This window comes from Macaca mulatta, chromosome 16 (assembly GCF_049350105.2).
Source record: "Macaca mulatta isolate MMU2019108-1 chromosome 16, T2T-MMU8v2.0, whole genome shotgun sequence".
Classification (NCBI taxonomy): domain Eukaryota; kingdom Metazoa; phylum Chordata; class Mammalia; order Primates; family Cercopithecidae; genus Macaca; species Macaca mulatta.
In genome coordinates, this window is record NC_133421.1 from 1822104 (window position 1) to 1846502 (window position 24399).

The following is a 24399-nucleotide window of genomic DNA, read 5'->3' on the forward strand; positions in this document are numbered from 1 at the left end:
GACATTTTGGGGTTGACACTAAGCAAATCTTACTGTTACGGCTTCCAGAGCTCTTCAGATATCTGTCATTCGCTGTCATCTTCTCTCCTTTTCTTTCTGTCTTCGTGGTTTATGCCACTTTCATTCCTTTATGTCATTCTAGTGGGGTTTTGAGGGACAGAGGAAAACATGAATATATTCAGTGCAAGAGGAAAACATGAATATATGTAAGCAGAAGTGCTTTTCCATTTAAAAGACACTTTTACGTACGTACATGTATGTCTGTAGAACTCATTCTGATTATTTGTGTGTAGATGGCCTTATCTGTTCGACATCACGTGTGTGAGCTGCATGAACACACAGATCTGGCCCCTCCTTTCACGGCGGCTTAGGAAGTGTTCCAGCAAGTCAAGGCACCACAGTTTTTCCACTGATGCGTCTCGGAAACACAGGCAATCACGGTCTTTTGATCAACACAGTGGCTCAATGCAAATGTTAATCTTCATTGTTTTAATTCTGAAGCATAACGTGCCACAGGGAAAGTGAGTTTCTTTACTATTTGCCAGCAGCTAGGACAAAAAGTGAATGGTGGGGGCCCAGGAGCTCCCAGTTTGGAGAGGAGGCCCTTCCAGACCCAGGGACCCAGGGTTTGGGGCAGGAGGCAGGAAGGATAGGAGGGTGTGAACACCGACCAACACATACACACACACACACACACACGTACGTTCTCTCTCTTCAAGAATGCTCTTTTCCAGAAGCATTTACCCATACTCTGAATGAAGTATTTTCATGCCAAGCCAAACCTCCTGAAGATAAGTGAATTCATGGCGGAGGGAACCACGTGCCCTGGCCGGGGATGCACCTGAAGGCTGCTCTTCAGTGAGTGAGTTCACAGCGTCCACCGGAGCTTCCCAGCTCCTCAAGCTGAAGACAGACTGAGCAAAAACCAGGCAGGCCATGAGGGGATTCAAAGAAACCTAACAGGGCTGGGCACGGTGGCTCACACCTGTCATCCCAGCACTTTGGGAGGCTGAGGCGGATGGATCACTTGAGACCAGGAGTTCAAGACCAGCCTGGCCAACATGGAGAAACCCCATCCCTTCTAAAACTATAAAAATGAACTGGGTGTGGTGGCGGGCACCTGTAATCCCAGCTACTCAGGAGGCCGAGGTGAGAGAACTGCTTGAACCTGGGATGCGGAGGTTGCAGTGAACCTAGATTGCACCACTGCACTCCAGCCTGGGCAACAGAGCGAGACTCTGTCTCAAAACCAAACAAACATACAAAAACCAAAGAAACCAGAGCCAGGTTTCGCCTGCGGTCCTGGGCCAGCCCATGGGAGGGGGCACTGCTCCTGCCTCCCAGAGCTGAAGGGAGAGGGAGAGGGTGGGTGAATCTCACGCTCACTGCTCTGGCTCCACTGCTCGCGTCTAAGGGACCACATGCAGCTTCAGAGGCCGTGCCCTAGCATTTCATCTTCCATTAATACAGCAACGAGAAAGCCCGGCCAGGCGGCCGCTCAGACACTGCGTGTGGGAAGCCCCCGGCCCAGCCCAACACACACGCAAACTTAAAATCATCACAAGGTAGGTTGGGGGTGTGGGAGGGGAGGGCAATAAATAAGGTCAGGGGCTGAGGGCGGTGGTTGGAGGGGGCGGCGGATGCAGACGGCTCCCCGGGAGAGAAGGGGCGCAGAAAGGCACTGGGTCGGGGAGGCAGACAGCTCCCAACACTGGTTTGTTGAGTCACGGCCAACAGGGTGGCTGGCGAGGGCACAAGGACCGGTCGTGGGAGCCGGGCAGGGTCTGGCACGAATCCTCCACAGGGAAGTCTGTTCCAGGCACCAAACGCCTCAGCCCCGGCAGCTGGAGGGGCAGCTGGAGCCGCGTCAGCACTGGGGGCTCGTCCAGGTGTGTCTCTTACCTTTGGAGGAGAGAAGAGGCCACCGCAGGTGAGCAGGGGTGGAGTCCCTCCCGCCCCAGTGACAGCCCAGCCTTTGGGAATGAGACGGAGGGGCTGGAGGGGAAGGCAGCCTTCTGCTGACAACACCCGTGCCTGAGCCCAAACTCGAGACCAGCGCCGCTCTGCTCTGCTATGTGATGGCAGGAAAGTCACCTGCCCCTCTGGGCTTCAGGCCCCCTCCTAACCCAGGTGGCCAACGTGGCGACCTCAGGATGCCGCAAGGAGCAAATGGGCAGGGAGATAGAAAATCCTCCTCCACGCCCATCCTTCCCACATTGTTTCTTAAGCCCAGGAACCCCCTCTCTGCGCTGGACCACACGGCTTCCCCCTTTATTACCGGACGTTTACTGAGGACCTCCTAGGGGAAGGCCGTCCACATGACACTGACTTTTCTCTCCCCAGAACCCTGCGAAGGACACCGCACTGATAACAGAACCGGGCGCAGAGATCAAACCTAAGGGCGAACCATATCGAACTACTGATATTTCACGTTTTTGAACCAGAAAAACGGAATTTCAATTGGGCGCGGTGGCTCTTGCCTGTAATCCCAACACTTTGGGAGGCCAAGGTGGGAGGACTGTTTGAGCCTGGGAGTTCAAGACCAGCCTGGGCAACATAGGGAGACCCCGTCCCTTTGAAAAATACAAAACAATTAGCCGGGCCTGGCGGCACTTGCCAACAGTCCTAGCTACATGGCAGGCTGAGGCAGGAGGACCTCTTGAGCCCAGGAGGTCGAGGCTGCAGTGAACTGTGGTCACACCAGTGCACTCCAGCCTGGGCAACAGCATGAGATCCTGTCTCAAAAAAAATTTTAAAAATGCAATTTCATATGGTTCAACCTGGGGAGTCTGCTCAAGGTCACGTGGCTGTGGGTGGCAGGGCTGGGACAAGAACTCAGGGCTGCCGGATTCCACACTGTCCTCTGTGGAGGACCTCCAGGAGGCCAGAGGGAGGGGGCAGGGTCCGCTCTGCGGCCACAGATGCCTCCCGGATGCTCTGCAGCTCCTGGGGAACCATCAAGTGGGGAAGGAGAGGGGTGGGGCAGGCGCTCCCGCGGGGGGCTGCCAGGTGCCCTCTACCCCTGGGGACGGAGATCAGCTGCCGCCCTGGTGCACACGTGGACCCATGAATCCTCTGGCCAGGGAGGATCCCAACCTGCCCGGAGCTTCTTTCTTGAAGGAGACGGGGCTGAGCCTGCACCTGCGCAGTTCTCTCTGGCTTTAGTTTAAGAAGTTTCCCACCCCCGCCACAGGATGTTCCCGGGCCAGCCAGGACTGGGTCCAGAGGCACAGGGCGGGGTGGGGGCCCATGATTCTCCCCGCGCTCTCTGTGCCTTGGTTTCTACACCCATCAAATGGGGGCAATAAGCCTCCCAGCCACTCTGCCAACAGAACGAAGGCTCGGCCCAGAGGAGCCGGCACGTTTTATACAGCGGAGGACGGTGACCACTGCTGTAATTAGTGAGAGCGGCTAGGGATGGTTACCGTTCTCATTCCGGGCCCCTCTCTCTGTTCCTTGCAGGCAGGGACGGGGTCTGGCTCACCTCGTTCCCCGCACAGTGCTTGGTAAACATGCAGAATTGAAAATGTCACCAACCAGTCTCCAGTTTGGAAGGAGTGAGTGAGAGAGGACGCGGCCGCGGGGGCAGGAGAGGGGAGAAGACAGCAGCTGGATACTCACCGGGGCCCTTCGGGTCGGCCTGGGGTAGGGTCCCCCCCTGCGGGTCGGCAGAGCCTGTCCCCATCTCACTGGCCAGGCTGCTCTGGCTCCCGGAGAGGTGGCCCAGCGGGTGCGTGAACCCCATCCTGGGGGCCTCCACACTGCCACCTGTGGGAGACCACGTGTGGGCCTGTGGCTCTCACACTGAGACAGGGTGGTCTCAGTCCAGTTCCTCATTCGGAACTGTGGTGGGTCTCTATGGGACGTCTGCCCCCACCCCACCCAAACGGCTGCCAGGCTCTGGCATGACCCCACCCTCTGACCGCTGCTGTTGGGTCCAAGAACGGGCCTGCAGGTCGTTTCACTAAGTCACACGTCACCAACTTGAAAATCCACAATGATCATGGAATGGGCAGAGGGGTGATATGTATTTCGGTTAACCTCATAAGAGAGAGATGTTGACTGCTGCCTTAACTCACGAAAGGGTCTTCACTCAAACATGGTTTCTGGTCCTGGCCTGGCCAAGAGAGCAGACGTGGAGCCCACTGCTTCACTGTCTCCCAGTCCTGCTTGGTTAGAGCTGAGGGTGGGTGTGGAGCGAGGGCACAAGAGCCCGAGGTGGGAGGCGGAGGGGAGTATAAAGCCTGCCCTGGAAACGGAGGCCGGCAGGTAAGTTTCCTTTATACTCTTCTAAATCTCTAGAATCTTCAGCCTGAGGGGCCTAGGAAGTCACTGGTCCGGGGACAGTTTTCATCTCTTGCACCATCTCTACCTACTGATATTGGCCACTTAGAAAACTGCACTGAGGATGATTCGGAGGGCACATCAGGGCTCTGTGGAAAGAGTATCACGAGCACCTAGTAATGTCTGCATGGTGACGGATCAGGGCTCTGTGGAAAGAGTATCACGAGCACCTAGTAATGTCTGCATGGTGACGGCTCAGGGCTCTGTATCACGAGCACCTAGTAATGTCTGCATGGTGACGGATCAGGGCTCTGTGGAAAGAGTATCACGAGCACCTAGTAATGTCTGCATGGTGACGGCTCAGGGCTCTGTATCACGAGCACCTAGTAATGTCTGCACGGTGACGGATCAGGGCTCTGTGGAAAGAGTATCACGAGCACCTAGTAATGTCTGCATGGTGACGGCTCAGGGCTCTGTGGAAAGGTATCATGAGCACCTAGTAATGTCTGCCATGGTCACAGGAGTGGAGGGTGGTGGTACGTGTGCCAGGCCTTTGCCGGCTCTGATTTAGCTCAAACTTCCATTCCCAACCCAGTCTTGGTCCCAAGACAGGACCCCCAAGGCATTTCATTCCTGTTTGGGGCAGTTATTACAGAACCCTTTCTTCTTAGGTACTAAAATTGGCCTCCCTGAAATTTCTGTCGAGGATCTCAGTTCCGACCTGTGGAGTGACTGACTGAAGCTCTTTTCCCAGAAGTCCTTCGTGTGTTTGAAGGACAGGAAAATGTCTTTCCTTGCCTCTCCCAGGCCTTCTCTGCACCAGTCTCAACACCCCAGTTAACTCTCTTTCATACGGCAGGTCCCAGAGGGTGAGCTCAGGGATATCCAAGTCAGAAGGCGCTTTGGAGGCCACCCGTTCTGTCTCACTTGCTAACGAGAAGGAAATGCAGGCCCAGAGGTCGCAGCAGGTCCTGGGGACCCCACGGTGGTTTCATGGCAGGACTGACCTAGTGCAGGGGGTTCTGTACCTGATTTTCTCAGCTCTCACGATTCAGGAGGTGAACTCTCAGCTGGGGAATGCTCACAGGTGGGCGCGGGAGGAGTCCCAGGTGTGTGAGCCAAGGGCATGCGGTGGCCTGGCTGGCCCTGGCTCCTGTCCCTTGCCTGCTCTCCTTCCCCCACTGTGTGTACAGAGGAGCCTCCAAGAGCCTGGTTGTCCCATCCCTAGGCCTGCTTCTCCTTCCAGATGTAGAACTACTCCTTGGACACCCACTGGGAAGCAGCAATCCGAGGTGCAGCAAAGCTACTCTGTCCCTGGGGCCTCGGAAATAGGCAGCACTTTTTTTTTTTTTTTTTTTTTGAGACAGAGTCTCGCTCTGTCCCCAGGCTGGAGTGCAGTGGCGCGGTCTCGGCTCACTGCCACCTCCGCCTCCCAGACTGAGGCGATTCTCCTGCCTCAGCCTCCCAAGTAGCTGGGATTACAGGCACCCGCCACCGCGCCCGGCTAATTTTCTTATTTTTAGTGGAGGCGGGGCTTCACATGTTGGGCAGGATGGTCTCAAGACCTCATGATCCGCTCACCTCAGCCTCCTGAAGTGCTGGGATTACAGACATAAGCCACTGTGCCCAGCCTAATAGTTTCATTTCTTTTCTTTTCTCTTTTCTTTTTCTGAGACGGAGTTTCGCTCTTGTTGCCCAGGCCGGAGTGCACCGCACCCAGCCAATAAGCAGCACTTGAGTCCCCCCCTTACCTGACTCCCTCCTGGGTTTGTTGCCTTTCGGGCCCCTGACCCCAGCGGGCGGGAGTCTGTCCTCTAGGCTGGAGGAGCTGAGATCCGAGTCACTGTCACTGTCGCTGGAAACCACTGGAAGAGACAGACCACAGCACAGGAGGTCACCCCACCAGCCTCTGCCCGCGGGCACGGGCGGAGGGGCCGGGGCAGGAACGACGGCCTGGGGATGGGGGGACACGTGCTTCTGCCGGCCAGAGAGGCGAGTCCTGGTGTGAGGAGGCTGGGACGTGGGCTCTGCGTGACCAGCAGAGAACGTTTGCCCGTTGGCCAGCCATCTCCACACGCCACCCCCCGTTCTAGTTCCTCTGGCAGAACCAGAACCCGCGTGCCACGGCGGAGGCTGATTCTCACCGCGGTGCAGACGGGACGGCTCTGAGGCCTCCACTCGTGAGGCAAAAGGCCCAAGGCCTGCCCTGCGGGTGCGGGGTGGGGAGAGTCCGAGCTGACCCTCCGGGAGCACTCCAGGCACTTTCCACAGACACATTCACCGAAGCTTCAGAACAACTCTGAGGTCGGGAACAGCACGACCCCCATTTCACAGGCAAGAAAACGGGGCACACGCCCAAGTTGTAGTGGAAGAGCCGGGAGTCTCCTCCCAGCCGGCTGGTTCCACAGACCCTGCTCACCACCCTCTGATTTCACTGCAAGAACGGAACTGGGAGCCAGCAGGCCTGGGCTCTCATCCCAGCTCATCCAGTAACGCACAGTGGGGCCTCGCAAATGCGGAAGGGAGCCAGACGGACGGGGCTGGAATCCCAGCAAGGGGAGGCGAGGATATTGTCACAGTGAACACCTACCGTGGACTAAATGGAAACCGTATTTGGCTGGGTAATCAACAGTGGGAGTCATAATACAGGATACAGCTACCCTTTAAACGTTCTATTTTAAACACAGAAATGTACATCCATTCACCAATCTCTCGATGCCAGGCTTGGGTGCTTCTGCAAGACTGGTCCGCACAGTCTCTCAGGTATAAACTGCACACGTATTGCACTGTCTGCGACCCCAGTTGCAGTTTCTCTGAATTGCAGCGGGACCCACAGACCCTGGCAAAGCAGGACAACTGCAGAATCCTGCTTTTTCCATTTCTTCCTCTTGGTTCTCACACTTGTCCTGCTAATTCCATAGATTTTTATAAAGCAAGTTGCTTCCCTCAAAACTTTCCGGGGTGGGGCGCGGTGGCTCACGCCTGTAATCCCAGCACTTTGGGAGGCCGAGGCGGGTGGATCACTTGAGGTCAGGAGTTCAAGACCAGGCTGGCCAATAGAGTGAAACCCCGTCTCTACTAAAAATACAAAAATAAGCTTGGCGTTGTGGCCGGGCTCCTGTAATCCCAGCTATTCGGGAGGCTGAGGCAGGAGAATCACTTGAACACGTGAGATGGAGGTTGCAGTGAGCTGAGATCGCACCATTGCCTCCAGCCCGGGCGACAGAGCAAGACTCCGTCTCAAACAAACAAACAAAAACGACTTTCCAAAGTCTCAGTTTTCATGAAACAATTCTGTCTCTTTTACAACTCTTTCCGTCAATTTGCATAACATTTAATTAAGTGAGATCATTGCAGTACCGAGTATAACTGCACAGAAAGGTCTGGATCAAGGGTGACCAGCTCTCACAAGTGAGACACTCAGCAGATGGGCAGGAGTCAGGGTGCCTGTCAGGGTTTTCCTTGGGGAATGCAAAACGCTGGTGCTTACGGAGGAAGGTTAGGGCGGGTTAAGCTCTTATGCCAGGCACTGTGCTGGGCCCTGAGTGCCATCTTCCTCCGTCTTCCAAACAGCCCTGAGCCATGGTACCCGCTGGTGGGAGATAAGACCAGAAACAAAATCTGTCTATACTGAGGGTGGCTGATCCCAGCTTCACCGTCTTTAAAGGCTCCCCATGCCCCCAGGACCACACTGGGCTCCTGCCCTTTGTCTACATTTCCAACTGCATCCCACGCCCCCCGCCGTCTCGCCCTGGGTGCCTCCTGCCACCACCTCCCACTGGGACTGGCTTGCCTCTGCCCTGCCCACCTGTCTTCTCTCGGACCAGTTAGAAAACTGCCTCCTCCAGGAAGCCCATCTCACCTGTGCCCTGGCTGGCTGAACGCCCTGTGCTCTCTGCTACAACGGCACCAAAACACTTTCTGCTGTTTGCATGTCTGCTTCCCCTAGCAGGTCATGAGGCTCCTCGAGGGCGGGGACCAAATTGCACATGTAAATGAGGCTGGTGTGGCCTTTCCTCTCTGTGGCCTCCCCTCCCTGTGGCCTCCCCTCTCTGTGACCTCCCCTCTGTGGCCTCCCCTCCCTGTGGCCTCCCCTCCCTGTGGCCTCCCCTCTCTGTGGCCTCCCCTCTCTGTGACCTCCCCTCTGTGGCCTCCCCTCCCTGTGGCCTCCCCTCCCTGTGGCCTCCCCTCTCTGTGACCTCCCCTCTGTGGCCTCCCCTCCCCGTGGCCTCCCCTCCCTGTGGCCTCCCCTCTCTGTGGCCTCCCCTCCCCGTGGCCTCCCCTCTCTGTGACCTCCCCTCCCTGTGGCCTCCCCTCTCTGTGACCTCCCCCTCTGTGGCCTCCCCTCTCTGTGACCTCCCCTCCCTGTGGCCTCCCCCTCTGTGGCCTCCCCTCTCTGTGGCCTCCCCTCCCCGTGGCTCCCCTCTCTGTGGCCTCCCCTCTCTGTGGCCTCCCCTCCCTGTGGCCTCCCCTCTCTGTGGCCTCCCCTCCCTGTGGCCTCCCCTCTCTGTGGCCTCCCCTCCCTGTGGCTTCCCCTCTCTGTGACCTCCCCTCTGTGGCCTCCCCTCCCCGTGGCCTCCCCTCCCTGTGGCCTCCCCCTCTGTGGCCTCCCCTCTCTGTGGCCTCCCCTCCCCGTGGCTCCCCTCTCTGTGGCCTCCCCTCTCTGTGGCCTCCCCTCCCTGTGGCCTCCCCTCCCTGTGGCCTCCCCTCTCTGTGGCCTCCCCTCCCCGTGGCCTCCCCTCCCCGTGGCCTCCCCTCCCCGTGGCTCCCCTCTCTGTGGCCTCCCCTCTCTGTGGCCCTGACCTGTGCACTGGGGCAGGAGTGATGAGCATGGGGTTGGGCCTGGCCTTTCCTTCCTCCATGTGCTCGAAGGCTCTGCCTCTTTCTGTCCTGCTGTCCGGGGGAAGAGTTGTGCTTTGGCTCCTTGGACTTTTGTGACGCAGCAGCAGGAGGAGATGGGGACGGGGCATGGCTGTGGTCTGTGTGCCCTCTCGATAGTATTTGAGAAATGCGAGGAAAACCTGCCTTATTTTGCGATTGTCTTTTGGGTCCTGGACTGAGCTGCTTTGATCACGAATCCACCTAGACTAGGCCTCATGGGCGTCCGTTTTACAAGCATGTGTGTAGTTTTGACTCACTGATTAGATGCCAACCTCATGGGTCCCATGAAACAGGGATAGGAGGAGGTGGGAAGGAGCCAGGGATTCCTGCTGGGCTCCTGGAGCAAGTTGTTCTCCATGTTGCCCTTGGGGCAGCTACGGTGAAGTTAGAGGCCTGTGGCTCATGCCCCCGGGAGCAGGGAGGTGTCCAGCAGGAGGAGAGCCCTGCGGAGGGCAGGGCGGCTCGCCTCCACGCTGCTGTCCGCCTCTCTCTGGCAGAGACGCTTATGGGAGGTCTAGTCATGCTTCCTGACTTAGAATGTCCCATCTCCCCCACGGCTCATATGCAAAATCTACACAGTCCGGGGCTGGGGGTGGGCACGGGGCTCTGTGGTGCCATGCAGTGCCGGGCTCCTTTGGTGCAAAGGGACAGATGCCAAAGGACTTGGAAGGAGACGACGGGCTGGGATGTCCCAGGACTGGGGTTAGGGAGACAGGCTCACCCTCCATCTCCCCTCTTCCCTGTTCTGTCATCTATCACACAAGGTTATGGAGCTGGGCTGGGAGCAGGCAAAAACCGCAAGACAACAATGAACCGTGCCGTGCCATGTCGTGAGGACGGCGTTTGTTATGAGTTGTGCATTTTATCCAAAAACAGCAACCCTGGAGGTGGAGTCAGGGTCAGGGTGCCCCCTGGCCTAGTCCCCACGTGGTGCCCGTGTGCACCACGATTAACAAAAAAAGGCAGCAACCCTCCCCGAGTTACAGTCAGCTTGTTCTTCGCCTCCGATTACAGACCCCAAAGGGCCACAGCCATGAAGAAGTGGGGAGGAGCCTCTCGCGGCTGGAGCATCGCTGCTCGCTGTGTCTGGGATTTCAAACTGGGGCTCAGAGGTCTTTGTGGTACGGACCCAAATCCCATTTCTAATCCACTCGAATAAACACCACTCAAAAGAAATAAACCAAAGGAAGTCGGCAGTGCCCTCAGCAGCCTTGCATGTACTGGCAGGATGGACGGGCCACACCGAGCAAACTCCGCTGAGAAGGCCCTGGCCCGGCACAAACACGGTGTCCCCAGATATTCCTCGGGCTGCAGAGGGGGAGCCTTTTCTTCTTCCTCCCTCCGCTGAAACGTCACCGTAAAACCCAGACCTCAGCTAATTCGCCGTTCGATTGCCGTTGCCACCTTTCTCCCTCCATAGCAGCTGTGACTGTCAGTCTTCCAGGCCTATTAACAAAGCTTTTAGGCTCATACATCCTCTGGCCCTTGCTCTTCCATCCTCAACACAACACTCTGTCTCTGAAGCTGATATATTTTTTCTCTTTAATTCCCCAAGGGCTGAGTCTGGGACGGCTCGCCCACGAGCCCTGTATTCTGCCCACGTCTGATTTTTCAGATGGAAGACGGGAGTACACCGGGGAGAAGGCCGTCCCACCTGCCTTTCGGAGGAAGAAGTATCAGATGGAGTCACCCGGCTGCCGCCGAGGCAGGGGTGGGGAGAAGCCCCTCCCGGGCTCACCACGGGGACCTGAGCCACTTGCTGGGGACCTGGCATCCCTGAGGCTTCCCCACCGCGGCCCGGAAGGGCTGCCTGCCTGCCCGGCGTTCATCCTCGGCAGCGGCCAGCCCCAGCGCCAGCCGTGCCCACTTCTCTGGGGAGAGGCCAGCTTTTCTTTCTCCTGCTCACTCTTGGCTGGATTTGCAATTTGACTGTCACCATGGAAACTCAGCGTTCTGGTACACGGAGCGGGGGGAAGAGCCTTTCCTTCTGGAAACTCTTGAGTGCCTCAAAGGACACGGGCAGCAGCTGTGCTGTGGAGACGCCCGGCCTGGGATGGTCCAGGGGACAGGGTCACGCTGGCCGTGTGGCCTCACAGCACTGCCCTGGGACACGGGGGCCCTGCTTCCAGGCTCTGTTCAGCCACCACCTCTCTGCATGACCCGAGGTATCTCCCCAGGCTTCGCTGCAAAAACACGGGGGCTGACCTGGTCGCCCACCCTGGGTCCGAATCCTGGGATTCAGCCTTGGGTCGGCCCATTGGTGGAGACAGCCCTGGTGCCCGCCCCGGTCTGGGGATGGGAAATGCTCCTTCTGGGCCATACGACTCTGCTGCCCGGTACAAGGACAGCCTGTGAGTTTGGGAGGCACTTGTGAGCTACCACTGCTCCGCCTGGAGGCTCCCAAAGCCCCCAGAAATTATGGGAATTACAGAGGAAAAGGGATATTTCCAGCAAACATTCTGCCAAGGCAAAGCAGATGGTGGAAAATTTTGCAGACTAAAAACAAAACAAAAAAAGTTCTCTTAATGTAAAGGAACGATGATAAGGCCCCGGGAAGGGTAGACACTCCCCATTAGCCGTCTCCAGCCCATCAGGCAGGCGCAGCTGCGGAGACGCAGGGCTCTCGGTCCCTGCTGGGACGGGGGACGGCCGCTCCACCTGCACGCAGGGTAGGATGCGGGGCCTGAAGTCCCACTGAGATGCCTCCCAAGGCCCGGGCTCCATCTTGGTGGCAGCAGGAGGGGAGTCTGGGATGGGGAGTCTCTGCCTCTGAGACTTGGGTTGTTGCCCTGCCTCTGCCACTTCCCAGTGGTATGACTTTAGGCCGGTTTCCGAGTTTTCACTTTTCGTAATGACGTCGTCTCCCTACTTGCCAGGGCTGGTCTCTAACTCCTGGGTTCAAGCAATCCTCCTGCCCGGCCTCCCAAAGTGCTGAGATCACAGGCGTGAGTGTCCAGCCCTGGAGCAGTCCTCTACCTGTGTGCTCAGGGGCTCACCTGTGGAAAGGGGGATTGGGGGCTCCCACCCCGGGTTGTCGTGAGGGTCAGAAGAAGAATGCGGTCAGCGTCTGGCCTGTGGTAGGTGCTTGATAGGAAAAGCTGTTACAGTGGAGACGCCACGCAGCACAGCGCTGGCCCTGGGGTGCCCGGGCCAACCTCGCAGGTGGACTCACCCCTTTTGAGGGAGCTTGGGTTCCCAAGCTGGGCTGTGGAGGACACCCAGGACACAAGATGCCTTCAGAAGCCATTCAGAGGCAGAGCTGGGATTTGAACCCAGGCCTTTCTATCCAGGGTCCTGCCTGACCGTAAGGGCTCTACCCGCTCAGAAATCCTTCCCTCCACGTGGCCAGTCCCCTCTCGGTCTCCCCACCATGCTCTTCTGCGCCCCCTCTGGACCCCTTTCCTGTCGCAGCAGAGGCCGCAGGTGGGGGGAACTCTAGTTCGCTCTCAGCAGCTAGGGTTGAGCTCTGGTCCTGCCTCGGAGGCTCCTGGGCAAATACCTTAATCTCCTTCAACCTCAGCCTTCCCGTCTGTAAAATGGAGACAGAAATAACTACCATCGGACAAACCGCTTTGCAAATGTAAAAGGCTGTACGAGCCTATAAATATTTTTAAAAATTTGAATCTAATCCACCCCCTCGAGGAACCCATTCAAATCATTTCTCCACTGAAAAGTCTCCTCAACCCTGTGGGCGAAATGCCAACGGGAAGAAGCAGGGAAGACGCGCCCTCCCTCCTCTCCCCGCCCAGATGCCGTCTGGCTGCATTGCAGCTCCCACCGATGCCTGCCTTGACCTCCTCAACAGCTTCAGGCACCACGCGAGGTCGGGGCCAGACCTGAATGCAGCCCCACGGCTGGGCTTTGGACAAAGCGGGTACTCAGGAAATACCTGCTGTTTTCCCGAAACTCCTCCCCAGGACAGGAAACCGCGCTGCGCAAAAACAGCAGGGCCGGCTGGGGTCAGCAAGGGCTGGGCACAGAGGGAACGGCGACCCCAGGGCCCCGTCTGTCACCTCCACCCCCCCAAAGAGCCGAGGTTTCCCCCAGGACGAGAGCAGGGCGAGCAGCCCTTCTGACCCACGAGGGAGAAATCTCAGGGGTGCCAGGCGCCTCTCCCAGCCTCCCCCAAAGGGACACTCGGGGAGCGGGTGCCGGGAGCCTCAGCCTGGGCAAAGCAGCTGAACGGGGAGGAGCTGTAGGCGGCCGCTTCCATGGACACGGATGAGTGGGTCCCGGGGGAGCTCTTCTTCCAAACCCACCTCCGGGCGGGGTGCAGGGCTGGGGAAACAAGCTCTTCCTTGGGTTTGGAAACTCCTGCAGGGCCTGGAAAGGGAGCAAGGGGGCTCCGAGGCCCAGAGAGCCCTGACCTCTTAGGGAGGAGCCCACGGGCAGCCGGAAGAGGCTCGGAGCCTGCCCTGCCCTCCCTCAGGGGCCCTGGAGTCGGGAGATTCGGGTGCGCGTCTGGCCCTTCGCTGGCTGCCAACCTGACCACGCCTGACAGCCTCAGGACTACCTCAGAGGGCGGGAGAGGCCGTGGCACCCGGGGAGCCCCCCTTCCTCGGTCCCCCGTCCAGGCTGCCACGGAAAGGCCCCCGAGGACAGCCCCGGGCACGGGAGCTGACGGGGCACAGCCGGGGCTGGGAATCCAGACCTCGGGAGTGGAGGAGGCTGTCCTGTGCTTGCTTATTCATTTGCCATCGATTTTCATTTACTCCCTCCTTCAGGCCCAGAGACAGACAGGAGGCACCGGATAATGAAGACAAATCCGCAAATCAATAGCAATGTGGTCACCAGCATTGAAATCTTGTGGTCCCTGCACTCGCTTGAGGAGCTCCAGACAGAACGAAAGGCGGACGGACGGGAGATAAGAACGGCTCCCTCCAGAGAGAACGCGAAGGGCGGTGGACCCCTCAGGGACGGGGCAATCAGAAAGGGTTCCCTGGAAGAGGTGGAATTAAAGGATGGGTATGATTTATACACAAACGCTGAGGCTGGGGCGTGCCAGGCATCCTGGGCAGAGAACAGGAAAAGCAAAGGCCAGGAGTGGACTCCTCTGGGGCCAGGACAGTCCCGCTGGCTCAGGAGAGAGGCTCCAGGCTCAGGCATACAGGGGACATGGCCCGGTCTGGGTCGGGTGTGGTCTGTGCTGTCAGGGACGATGACGGCTTTTGGTTTGTGACAGAGATGAAGCATAGCAAGTCCGTGCCTCCTGCCCACAACTGTGCCGGGTGCAGGGCGTGCTTCTGTGTGTGTCCTGACTCCAGCCTTCCTCTGCGTGTGTCTGGGCCTTCGCTGTTCTTTCACCTCATCTCTTTCTGCCTCTCTTGCTTTTTTTTTTTTTTAATAGATACAGGGTCTTGCTATGTTGTCAAGGCTGGTCTCGAACTCCTGGGCTCAAGTGATCCACCTGCCTCGGCCTCCCAAAGTGCTGGGATCACAGGCGTGAGCCATAGCACCCGGCCTCTTGCTGATGTTTCTAAAATCTCCCTCTGCCTCTGAATTTCTTGTCTTCATTTCCCTCCGTGTCTGCGTCTTTGTGCGTTCGGAGCCTTCCTGAGTGTCTCTTGGCTCCTCCTTCTGTCTATGCCAGCTCCTCTCACTCTCCAGGATCTGCCTCTCTGCATCCCTGCGTCTCCATCTCCGTCTTTCCCTCCCCAGGTCTGTCACACAACCTCAGGGCCCTGCTCTCTTGGCCTCTGGGTTTGTGCCTCAGTTTCCCCCACCTGGACTTGAATCTCAGTCCCTCCTCAGGCCCACGGGGTCTGTGGTCAGAGCTTAGGTACGGGGTGGGCTGCCTGCTTTGCCTGGACCTCCTGTCTACCCCAGGGGCAAGCCAGGCAGGGAGGCCCGCCCGCTGCTTCCTGTGTGCAGGCCAGGGCCCTGCTGCTTCCGGACACCAGCGAGGAATCAGCTCAGCTCCACGTGCAGGCCCAGGCTTCACCTGTGACGGACAGGAGGTCATGGGAGAGGGCTGCGAGCTGAGCGGAGCCAGGCGGTTATCTCCTAGGCCTTCGCTAGAGTCAGATGGGGCAGGGAGGCCCCCATTTATTCACTTTACTTAGTCCCCGAGACAGGTGAGCGGCTGGAGACGGACGTGCTTCACTGCACAAGGCAGGGCCTAGCATGGGCCAGAGGTTCACACGCCGGGCACACATGCCGGGCACACATGCCAGGCACACATGCCAGGTTCACATGCCAGCTTCACACGCCAGGCACACACGCCAGGCACACACGGGAGCTCTGCACACCAAATGGAAGCCAGAGGCTGGCCCTTGGGGGCTGGGCTCCACTCTCCCAGTTCAGCTAAGACAGGGGCAAGGGGCCCGCAGATGTCACCGTGGAGCTGGGATCGACCAGTCAGCCAAGGCTGCCACTGGGTCTTGGGCAGATTAGAGGCGACAGCCACACTCCTGACTTCCGTGGTGTGGCTGATGAGGGCCTTCTCTTGAAAACCAATCTCTAAGCCAGCGAGGAGGCCCGCAACGGGCGGGTGGGGGAAGGCGTCGGGTGCAGCAGGTGAGGAAAGCGACAGTAGCTCGTTCGTGCCCAGGACTTCTGTTCTGGGGGTGGCCTCTCCATTCGTGCCCATCATCACCGAGCTTGTGTCTGGCTTAACCAAGGGCTCCAAAGGTCAAAACAAATTCGTGTGTGGCCTTCCCTTTCAAAACATTGCCATGCAAGATGTGGCCGGGCCTCTACTCCCCGGAGATTCACGGAAAGGGCGGTTTCCTGACCACTGCGGGTACTTCTCTGCCTTTCCACGCTGAGACTACGGTGCGGATTATTTGACCTCTCTGGTACTTAGTTTCTGTGAAATGGGACAATAGTAGTGCCTCCATCACAGGTTGATGGGGGATGACACGAAATAACAGAGATGCACAGCGCCCAGCGCAGCCTGCAACGAGCAACCGTGTCATCTGTGGTGGCTGCTGCAGGTGCCGTTTTTATCTGACTCCTCGGCACCGAGGGCCAAAGCCCGTCCCTTTTACCTGCACAGACAGATGGGCAAATGGTACCCAGACCTCAGCTGAGCCGGGCAGAATGGCAGCTGCCTGAGAAGACCAAGGCCGACTGTCAGTGTCTCTCCCAGCGGGACCCACCGCGGCCTCGGGCAGCGCGGCGTCACCCCCTCCCCTCGCCCTGCCTCAGCTGGGATGGACGACATTCACTCCCCAAACGTCTGGCTGGACCAGAGCCACAGACACGACTGTCTATGACGTTGTTTGATTGTTTGTTTTCTTGACACAAACAGCAGACCTGCACCAGGAAGATCTGAGTCAGCGGCTTTCGAGGTGCCACACGGGGCCTACAGCGCGGTTCTCAGGTGGTTCAGACAACCCCCCTTCCTTGTCTCTAAACGGTCCTTTCTGGCGTGTGTGTGTGTGCATGTGTGTATGTGTGTGTGTGTGCGTGTGTGTGCACGTGTGTGTGGGTGTGGGTGTGTGCGCGCACGCATGTGTGTGGGGGTGTGTGTGTGCACGTGTGTGGGGGTGTTGTGGGTGTGTGCGTGTGTGTGTGTGCGTGTGTGTGTGGTGTGTGTGCACGCGCACATGTGTGTGGGGGGGTGTGTGTGGGTGTGTGGGGGGGGTGTGTGTGTGTGCGTGTGTGGGGGGTGTGTGTGGGTGTGTGGGGGTGTGTGTGTGCGTGGGTGTGTGTGTGGGGGGTGTGTGTGCGTGTGTGTGCGCGCGTGTGTGTGTATGTGTGTGTGCGTGTGTGTGCGTGTGTGTGTGTGTGCGTGTGCGCATGTGTGCGTGTGTGCGTGTGTATGTGTGCGTTGTGTGAGTGTGTGTGTGTGTATGTGTGCGTGTGTATTGGGGGTGTGTGGGGTGTGTGGGGGTGTGTGTGGGTGTGTGCATGTGTGTGTGGGTGTGTGTGTGTGCGCGTGTGTGTGGGGGTGTGTGTGTGCGCGTGCATGTGTGTGGGTGTGCGTGTGTGTGTGCGTGTGTGTGTGTGTGCGTGTGTGTGTGTGTGGGGGCTTCTATTAGCTTTTTATATTTCAAAAATCCCAGGTACTTCCAGCTCCCTGGGACCAGAGAACCCATGCAGGGAGGAAAATGAGTGAGACGGAGAAGGTGCTAATTGAGCATAAGAGGCCTTCCTGGGCCTAGGACCTGGGCAGGAAGCTTCGGTTAGTTCACGGCACTTAGTGAGCGTTTATCCCAGCACAGCGGGGGTGCCGGGGGGTCTGACGGGATTTCGTTTGGCAGCACACGCCTGTCCGTGCGCGTGTGTGCAAAGAGGGTGGGGCCGATGCGGAAATGGGGCTGGGCTTTCCAGCAGAGGCTGATCTGAGAGCTGCCTTATCAGCCCCTGCTCTACCAGCTGCCTGGAATTCCTCCGTAAGCTTCATTCCCTTGGATTCAGACCTGTAAGACGTGAACGCTGGGAGAGAACAGACTCTGTCCCAGCCCCTCATCCAGTCTACTCGTGGGGGAACCAACACCCAGAGAGGAAAAAGGGCTTCCAACGCCAAGACTGTCCAGCCCAGGAGTCCCCCAGAAAACACCTGCCCTGCAGGGGCTGGGACCGTAAGCCCTGCTGAAAAAGCCGCCGCCATGATCACAGCAGCCACGAGGGGCAGGGTCAAGGGGTCAGGGTTAGGAGAACAGACACACAGACGTGACCTGGTCAGGCCCCTGCCTTCCACGGGCCAGGTGCGAAGGTCAGGGAGTGACGTGAGCCGGACACGAGGACCCTTCCCTTCTGAGAGAAGCAGGCCCATTTTTCTTGCAACAGGTGTCCCTGTTGGTTTATCTTCTTTTCTCTCTTTTCATAGGGACGTGTGACAAGAACGGTTTCCCTTTCTTCTTAAAAACACTGCAACGGAGACGCTGAAAGGGTGTCAGAGATAATAGGGCCAGGTGGAGACTGTAGCGGGGAGTGGCTACTTACCGTGACCAACCTCCCCAGCGGGGAGCGGCCACTGACCCTGACCAACCAACCTCCCGAGCGGGGAGCGGCTACTTACCCTGACCAACCAACTTCCCCCGAGTGGGGAGCGGCCACTGACCCTGACCAACCTCCCGAGAGGGCAGCGGCCACTGACCCTGACCAACCAACTTCCCCCGAGCGGGGAGCGGCCACTGACCCTGACCAACCTCCCGAGAGGGCAGCGGCCACTGACCCTGACCAACCAACTTCCCCCGAGCGGGGAGCGGCTACTTACCCTGACCAACCTCCCGAGTGGGCAGCGGCCACTGACCCTGACCAACCAACTCCCCCTGAGCGGGGAGCGGCCACTGACCCTGACCAACGTCCCGAGCGGGCAGCGGCCACTGACCCTGACCAACCTCCTGAGCGGGGAGCGGCCACTGACCCTGACCAACGTCCCCCAGCAGGGAGGTATCGGCAGACCTTCTGATTTCCCCAAAAGAAGCCAGAGCTCCATTTTCTAAAAAATGAGAATTCTCCACATTTAAACAAGTTGACATGAGTTTTAAGCAGCAGGCCAGATTGAATCACCGCTCCCCCAGTCTGTGGCCCATAACACAGGCAATGTCTGGTCCCCGAGGACAGACGGCACCACCTCCCGACAGGGAGGCCTTCCTACTCCGTTCTGCCTCCTCCTGCAAGCTCCAGCCCCATAGCCCGGTGTGTACAACACACACTCCCAGCTGCTCTGCAGGCTGTGGGGAATTCACATACCGTGGCTGGTATATGTGACAGAAATGGCAAATCCAGAGTCTGCTAGCAAAATACTGGGGTGGGGAGTGGGCTGGGGGTGAGGAGAGGGAGGCTGAGCTTTCAAAATGCAAATCTCTCAGGGACAGAGAGAGAAGGAAGGCAGTACAGCAGCAGCTGGCTCTGGACAGTGAGCAATCCTGTCTGAAAATAAAACATTCTACAATCCACAACTGCGCCTCATTAAGAATGAATGGCTGGGCTGGTATAAATAGCTCGCCACGTGAAGAAGTCAGGAAACAGCATATGCGTCTGATGGAAACACGGCAGCCACAGGGCTGCTTATTAGCCTGGGTCGGCGGTGGCTCTGCACTAACAAAACGGGTCCCGGGTCCGAAGCTCGCATCGGCAGTGGCTCTGCACTCACAAGACGGGTCCGGGTCTGAAGCTCGGGTCGGCGGTAGCTCTGCACTAACAAACAAGACGGGTCCCGGGTTAGAAGCCTGGGTCGGCGGTGGCTCCGCACTCACAAGACGGGTCCCGGGTCCGAAGCCTGGGTCGGCGGTGGCTCCGCACTCACAAGACGGGTCCCGGGTTCGAAGCTTGCATGGGCCACGTGGCTTCCCTGATCTTGCAGCACAGAAGGCCTCGCCCTGTGCCAGCTCTGCTCCCAACCTGGGCATAACTCGACACACAGTGCCAGCCCACAGTGAGCTTCTCATAGCTTCTGACCCGCAGGACCCCCACTCTAATGTCCTGCCTCTGGGCTTGAATGCTCCCATTGACAAGGAGCTCACTCCTCCGTCAGATGCAAAACACCCAGTTCTGTGGTTGGATGGCTGTTGATCAAGGAAACCTAAATGTCCCTGCCCTGCCTCAGCTCTGCTCTGGGAAAAGTGGCCTTAGCCGGCGACGCCGTCCATTATGTCTGACTGTCGAACACTGAAGAGAAATAACTGGGCCAATCGCTGCTTCTCCCAAGTATGGGCGTGGGGTCCTGAGAGCGGGGTGGGGCGGGGCAGGTGTTGGCTTGGAGGGTGGGCAGGCTGCAGACTGGGCGTCGGGAGCATGGAGCTGGCACAAGTAGAAGCAGCTCAGCCCTCGTCTGTCTCCTTGCAGCCTCGCCAGCCTCCGCCTCCCACCCTGCTTCTGGGAGAACCTTCCTCAGGTCCGTGATCCTCACAACCAAAAACCCCCAACAGTCAGAACAGAAAGAGCTAGTGACCGTGGGGAGCCGAGCGAGAGCCTCACTCCACACGGCTTCTGCCACGGGCGGGGCATGCATGGGATTTGGAAGCCGGGATCCCGGGTCCTCTCGGCACAGCCTGGCCGCCCACAGGACCCTGGCCAGGCTTCCCCTCCTCATCCATCATGAGCAGTCAATTTCACCGTCTGTAGCTGCCCTGGAGGCTGCTCTGAGCATCGGCTGCGTTAACGGCCGTGAGTCACAGAGCACTGGGGCCAGCACAGCTCGGAGGGACTCAGCTTTTCCAGGAAGACAGAGGTAGAGGGCGTGGGCTGGGGGCGGCAGGTTAGTGGGGGGCTCACCGGGGAAGGGCGGCCCCCGTCAACGTCTGTGGCCTGAGCTGAACCAGACTGTCCAACCCACACAGAACCCTCAAGTTTACGTTCACCCCACCACAAGAAGGACCACAGTTTAGGATTTTTAAAACCTGTCTGACATCACATGAGCCACTGAAGTGATCGTGAAACTCCCATTTTCCTTGAAATTCCTCATCTGGGACAAATCCAAAGCCTGGAAGAGCTTTTCTGGAAGAGACCGTGAAGGGACCCCGTGTGCCACCCTGTTCTGGGACAGACCTTGAGGGGAACCTGTGTGCCACCCTGTTCTGGGACAGACCTTGAGGGGAACCTGTGTGCCACCCTGTTCTGGGACAGACCTTGAAGGGACCCGTGTGCCACCCTGTTCAAAGCCCCCCAGGAGGCCTGCGCTGCCCTCTGGGGAAGGACAGAGGGTGGGAGGCGGCAGGATTCCTGCACAGAGGCCTGAGGAGGGACCATGACCCAGGCCTCAGCAGAGAAAGGAAAAGGAATTTGCCTCACAGCCGGAGGTGCCTGTATCCCAGCCTGGGAGCTTTTTGGTTCCTCTCTACGGGCATGGACGTGAGGAGGAAATGGGTATTTACACCCTGTTAGCAGGGCTTTTTATGGTGCTGGGCAAAGTGGGAAGGCCTCCCCACATCTGGCCAGGCCACAGCCCAGTGACAAGGCTTTCGAAGATACCCCAGGATCCCGGGCCGAGGTCCACGTGGTAAAACCTCACGAATCCAGAGGTCCTGGCTCCCACCTGAGAGAAGGACACGTGTCCCAGAAAGCCCTCTGAACACGGGCTTCAGGCCCCTGGTGTCAGGCACTCGGTCGCAGTTGAGAAAGGCAGACAGAAATGACACAGCAGGCCAGGTGCGGTGGCTCACACCTGTAGCACCAGAATTTTGGGAGGCTGAGCCGGGCGGATCCCTTGAGCTCAAGAGTTCGAGACCAGCCTGGGCAACGTGGAAGCACCTCATCTCTGCAAATACAAAATCATTAGCCGGTGCGGTAGCACACGGCCAGCTACTGGGGAGGCGGAGGTGGGAGGATTGCTCGAGCCCGGGAAGCTGAGTGTCCAGTTTGCTGAGACTGAGCCGCTGCACTCCAGCCGGGGTGACGGAGTGAAACCCTGTCTTGAAGGGAGGGAGGGAGGGAAGAAAATAAAAGAAGGAACTAACTCCCTCTGGGGCCGACCCAGGCAGCGGTGCCGCTGGGTCACAGCTCTGGAGGCTGCTAACTGTCCTCAGCATCGGAGGCGAGGAACGTTCCATCTGAGAATCCAGCGTAACGACTCCAAGCAGCCTTGCTCCTCCAGCCACGCCTCTATCGTTCCCTTCTTTACAGTGACAGCTGGAACTGCAGCACCCGTCTTGCGACCATGAGGGAAACAGAAGAATTCCAAAGACGTCCGTCCTGGCGTCGCTGAGCTGCCGAACCAAAGCCGTCGCTCCTGCCTCTGAGCTCCGTATTTTATCAGGAAAAGATGTACTCTCGCTACTCAGATATGCCAGGTTGGTGTGGCTACTCTCAAGTCCCACCCCCAGCAGCTCTCTCTCTGTGCATAGGGGAGGGATCCAGCTCGAAGGAAAGAAGCCTGCAGAGGGGCTGAGCCCAGCTCTAACGGTGTCACAACCCCAGGACCTGCAGCACTGGTGCCACCGTTTACACCTCATGTACCGCAGGGGACCAAAGAGACCAGGTCGCATATGCAGAAGCTGACTTTACTGCTGTCATATACGCGCAACGACGTGCCAGGAAGGGCGGGGCAGAGCACACGCTGTTGGCAGGGATCGGGTGGAGGGGGAGAGACACTGCTCAGAGGCAGACCCTGGGGCCAGGTACCAACAGGGACTCAGGCCATGCCGTTCCCCGACCCCTCCTGGGGAAAGAAGGGATGCCCTGCTGAGACCCACCGGGGGGGGTGTAGGCAAATCCTGGGCCAGAATCAATACCCAGCGTCCAGGGGAGGGAGAGAGCAGCAAACTCAGGTAGTCAGCGCACCCGTCCTGCGTCTGCAGCGCAGCCGCTGGCTCTCCCTGAGGTAACACAGAGGACGGGAGCACGTCTCCTCTTTCCCTAATACTTTCACTGTGTTATTTTTAACATTTCGATCTTATCTATGTGTGATGTGCTTCTGGATACACCTAGAAGGAGAAAGAAATCTCATTGCGCCAGCTCCATTTTAAGACAGGTCTGTTAGCTTCTCACTGAGTCGAAAAGCAACTTATGGCTGGCGTCCATATATTCTCAGGCTACCGTTTCTCTATTCTTGTCTATTCCACTTGTCTATTGATTAATTCTGCAAATAAATATTCTGTTTGTCCTGATGCCAATACTATACCGTTCTTACTGAATACAGTAACTTTATAGAAAGCTTTACAATGTGGCCGGACGGTTCTTTCCACTACTCCTGCGATTCTGTTTTGTTTTTTGCGAGACACGGGTCTCACTCTTTCACCCAGGCTGGAGTGCAGTGGTGCGGTCTCAGCTCACTGCTGCTTCAAGCTCCTGGGCTCAAGTGATCCTCCCACCTTAGCCTCCTGAGTAGCTGGGACTAGGTATGTGCCACCATACCCAGCTAAGTTTTAAAAATTTGTCTGTAGAGGCAGTGTCTATGTTGCCCAGCGCTAGTCTTGAACTCTTGACTCAAGCAATCCTCCTACCTTGGCCTCCCAAAGTGCTGGGATTACAGGCATGAGCCAGTGTACCCAGCCTACCCTTGCTATTCTTAAAAAGTGTTTTTTGGCCGGGTGCGATGGCTCACGCCTGTAATCCCAGCACTTTGGGAGGCCAAGGTGGGTGGATCACCTGAGGTCAGGAGTTCAAGACCAGCCTGGCCAACATGGAGAAATCCCGTCTCTACTAAAAATACAAAATCAGCCAAGCGTGGTGGCGGGCACCTGTAATCCCAGCTACTCGGGAGGTTGAGGCAGGAGAATCACTTGAACCCGGGAGGTGGAGGTTGCAGTGAGCTGAGATCGCACCATTGCCCTCCAGCCTGGGTGACAAGAGCGAAACTCCATCTCAAAAAAAAAAAAAATGATTTTTGTTGTTAAGCTATTCTCTACCTTACGAATTTTAAAAATTGAAACATAATTTATATGCCATAAAATATACCTCTAGAAAGTACACAATCCAGTGGTTTTTCATGTAGCCACACATTTGTGTAACCACCAACATCTAGTTTCAGAGCATTTCCATCAGCTCTGAGGGAAACCCTGTGCCCGCGTTGCCCTCCCCGTTCTCCCCAAGCCTTGGCCACCACCCACCGACCTTCTGCCTCTGTGCATTGGCTTGTTCCCGCCAGCTCGTATACGCGAGATCGGATCACACACCACATGGCGTTTTGTCCCCGGCTTCACTCACTTTGCATGGTGTTTTCAAGGTTCATCCAGGCTACAGCGTGGATCAGCCCTTCCCTCCTTTTTATGACTGAATAACGTTCCACTGTGTGATTACGCCACATTCTGTCCATTCATCAGTTGATGGACGTATGAGTTGTTGCCACTCTTTGGTTATAATGCTCCTGTGAACACTTGTGTCCTTATGAATATTTAAAAATCATTTTAGGCCGGGCGCGGTGGCTCACACCTGTAATCCCAGCACTTTGGGAGGCTGAGGCTGGCAGATCACAAGGTCAGGAGATTGAGACCAGCCTGGCTAACATGGTGAAACCCCATCTCTACTAAAATTACAAAAAATTAGCTGGGCGTGGTGGAACGTGCCTGTAGTCCCAACTACTCAGGAGGTTGAGGCAGGAGAATTGTCTGAACCTGGGAGGCAGAGGTTGCAGTGAGCCGAGATTGCACCATTGCACTCCAGCCTGGTGACAGAGTGAGACTCCACCTCAAAAAAAAAAAAAAAAAAAAAAAAAAAAAAAAAAAATTCATCTTGTTGGCCAAGGATGGTGGCTCGTGCCTGTAATTCCAGCACTTTGGGAGGCCAAGGTGGGTGGACAGCCTGAGCTCAGGATCTCGACCAGCCTGGACAACATAGTGAGACGTCCATCTCCACAAAAACATACAAATTTAAAAGTTTGCTGGGTACAACAGTGTGCACCTG

General features: G+C 57.5%; 1 protein-coding gene and 1 long non-coding RNA gene across 29 annotated transcripts in view; one reads left to right on the plus strand and one right to left on the minus strand.

Annotated features, from left to right (window-relative positions):
• Positions 1-474: 474 nt before the first annotated feature.
• Positions 475-24399, minus strand: part of RPH3AL (rabphilin 3A like (without C2 domains)) — a 178283-nt gene continuing 154358 nt past the window's right edge. For 17 of the 28 annotated variants that reach the window (XM_077969754.1, XM_077969764.1, XM_028835825.2 and 14 more), the window contains 3 exons: positions 6036-6149; positions 3622-3768; positions 475-1902 (listed from right to left, as the gene is read on the minus strand). In XM_077969754.1, coding sequence (XP_077825880.1) covers positions 1868-1902; positions 3622-3768; positions 6036-6149 — 296 coding nt within the window. In that variant the 3' untranslated portion in view covers positions 475-1867. The remainder of the gene's footprint in view (positions 1903-3621; positions 3769-6035; positions 6150-24399) is intronic. The other 11 variants (XM_077969771.1, XM_077969770.1, XM_077969773.1 and 8 more) reach the window with 2 other exon arrangements.
• On the plus strand, positions 13422-16432 carry LOC144335226 (uncharacterized). Its single transcript, XR_013405888.1, has 2 exons — positions 13422-13618; positions 13890-16432. It is a non-coding gene; the product is annotated as an uncharacterized LOC144335226 (long non-coding RNA).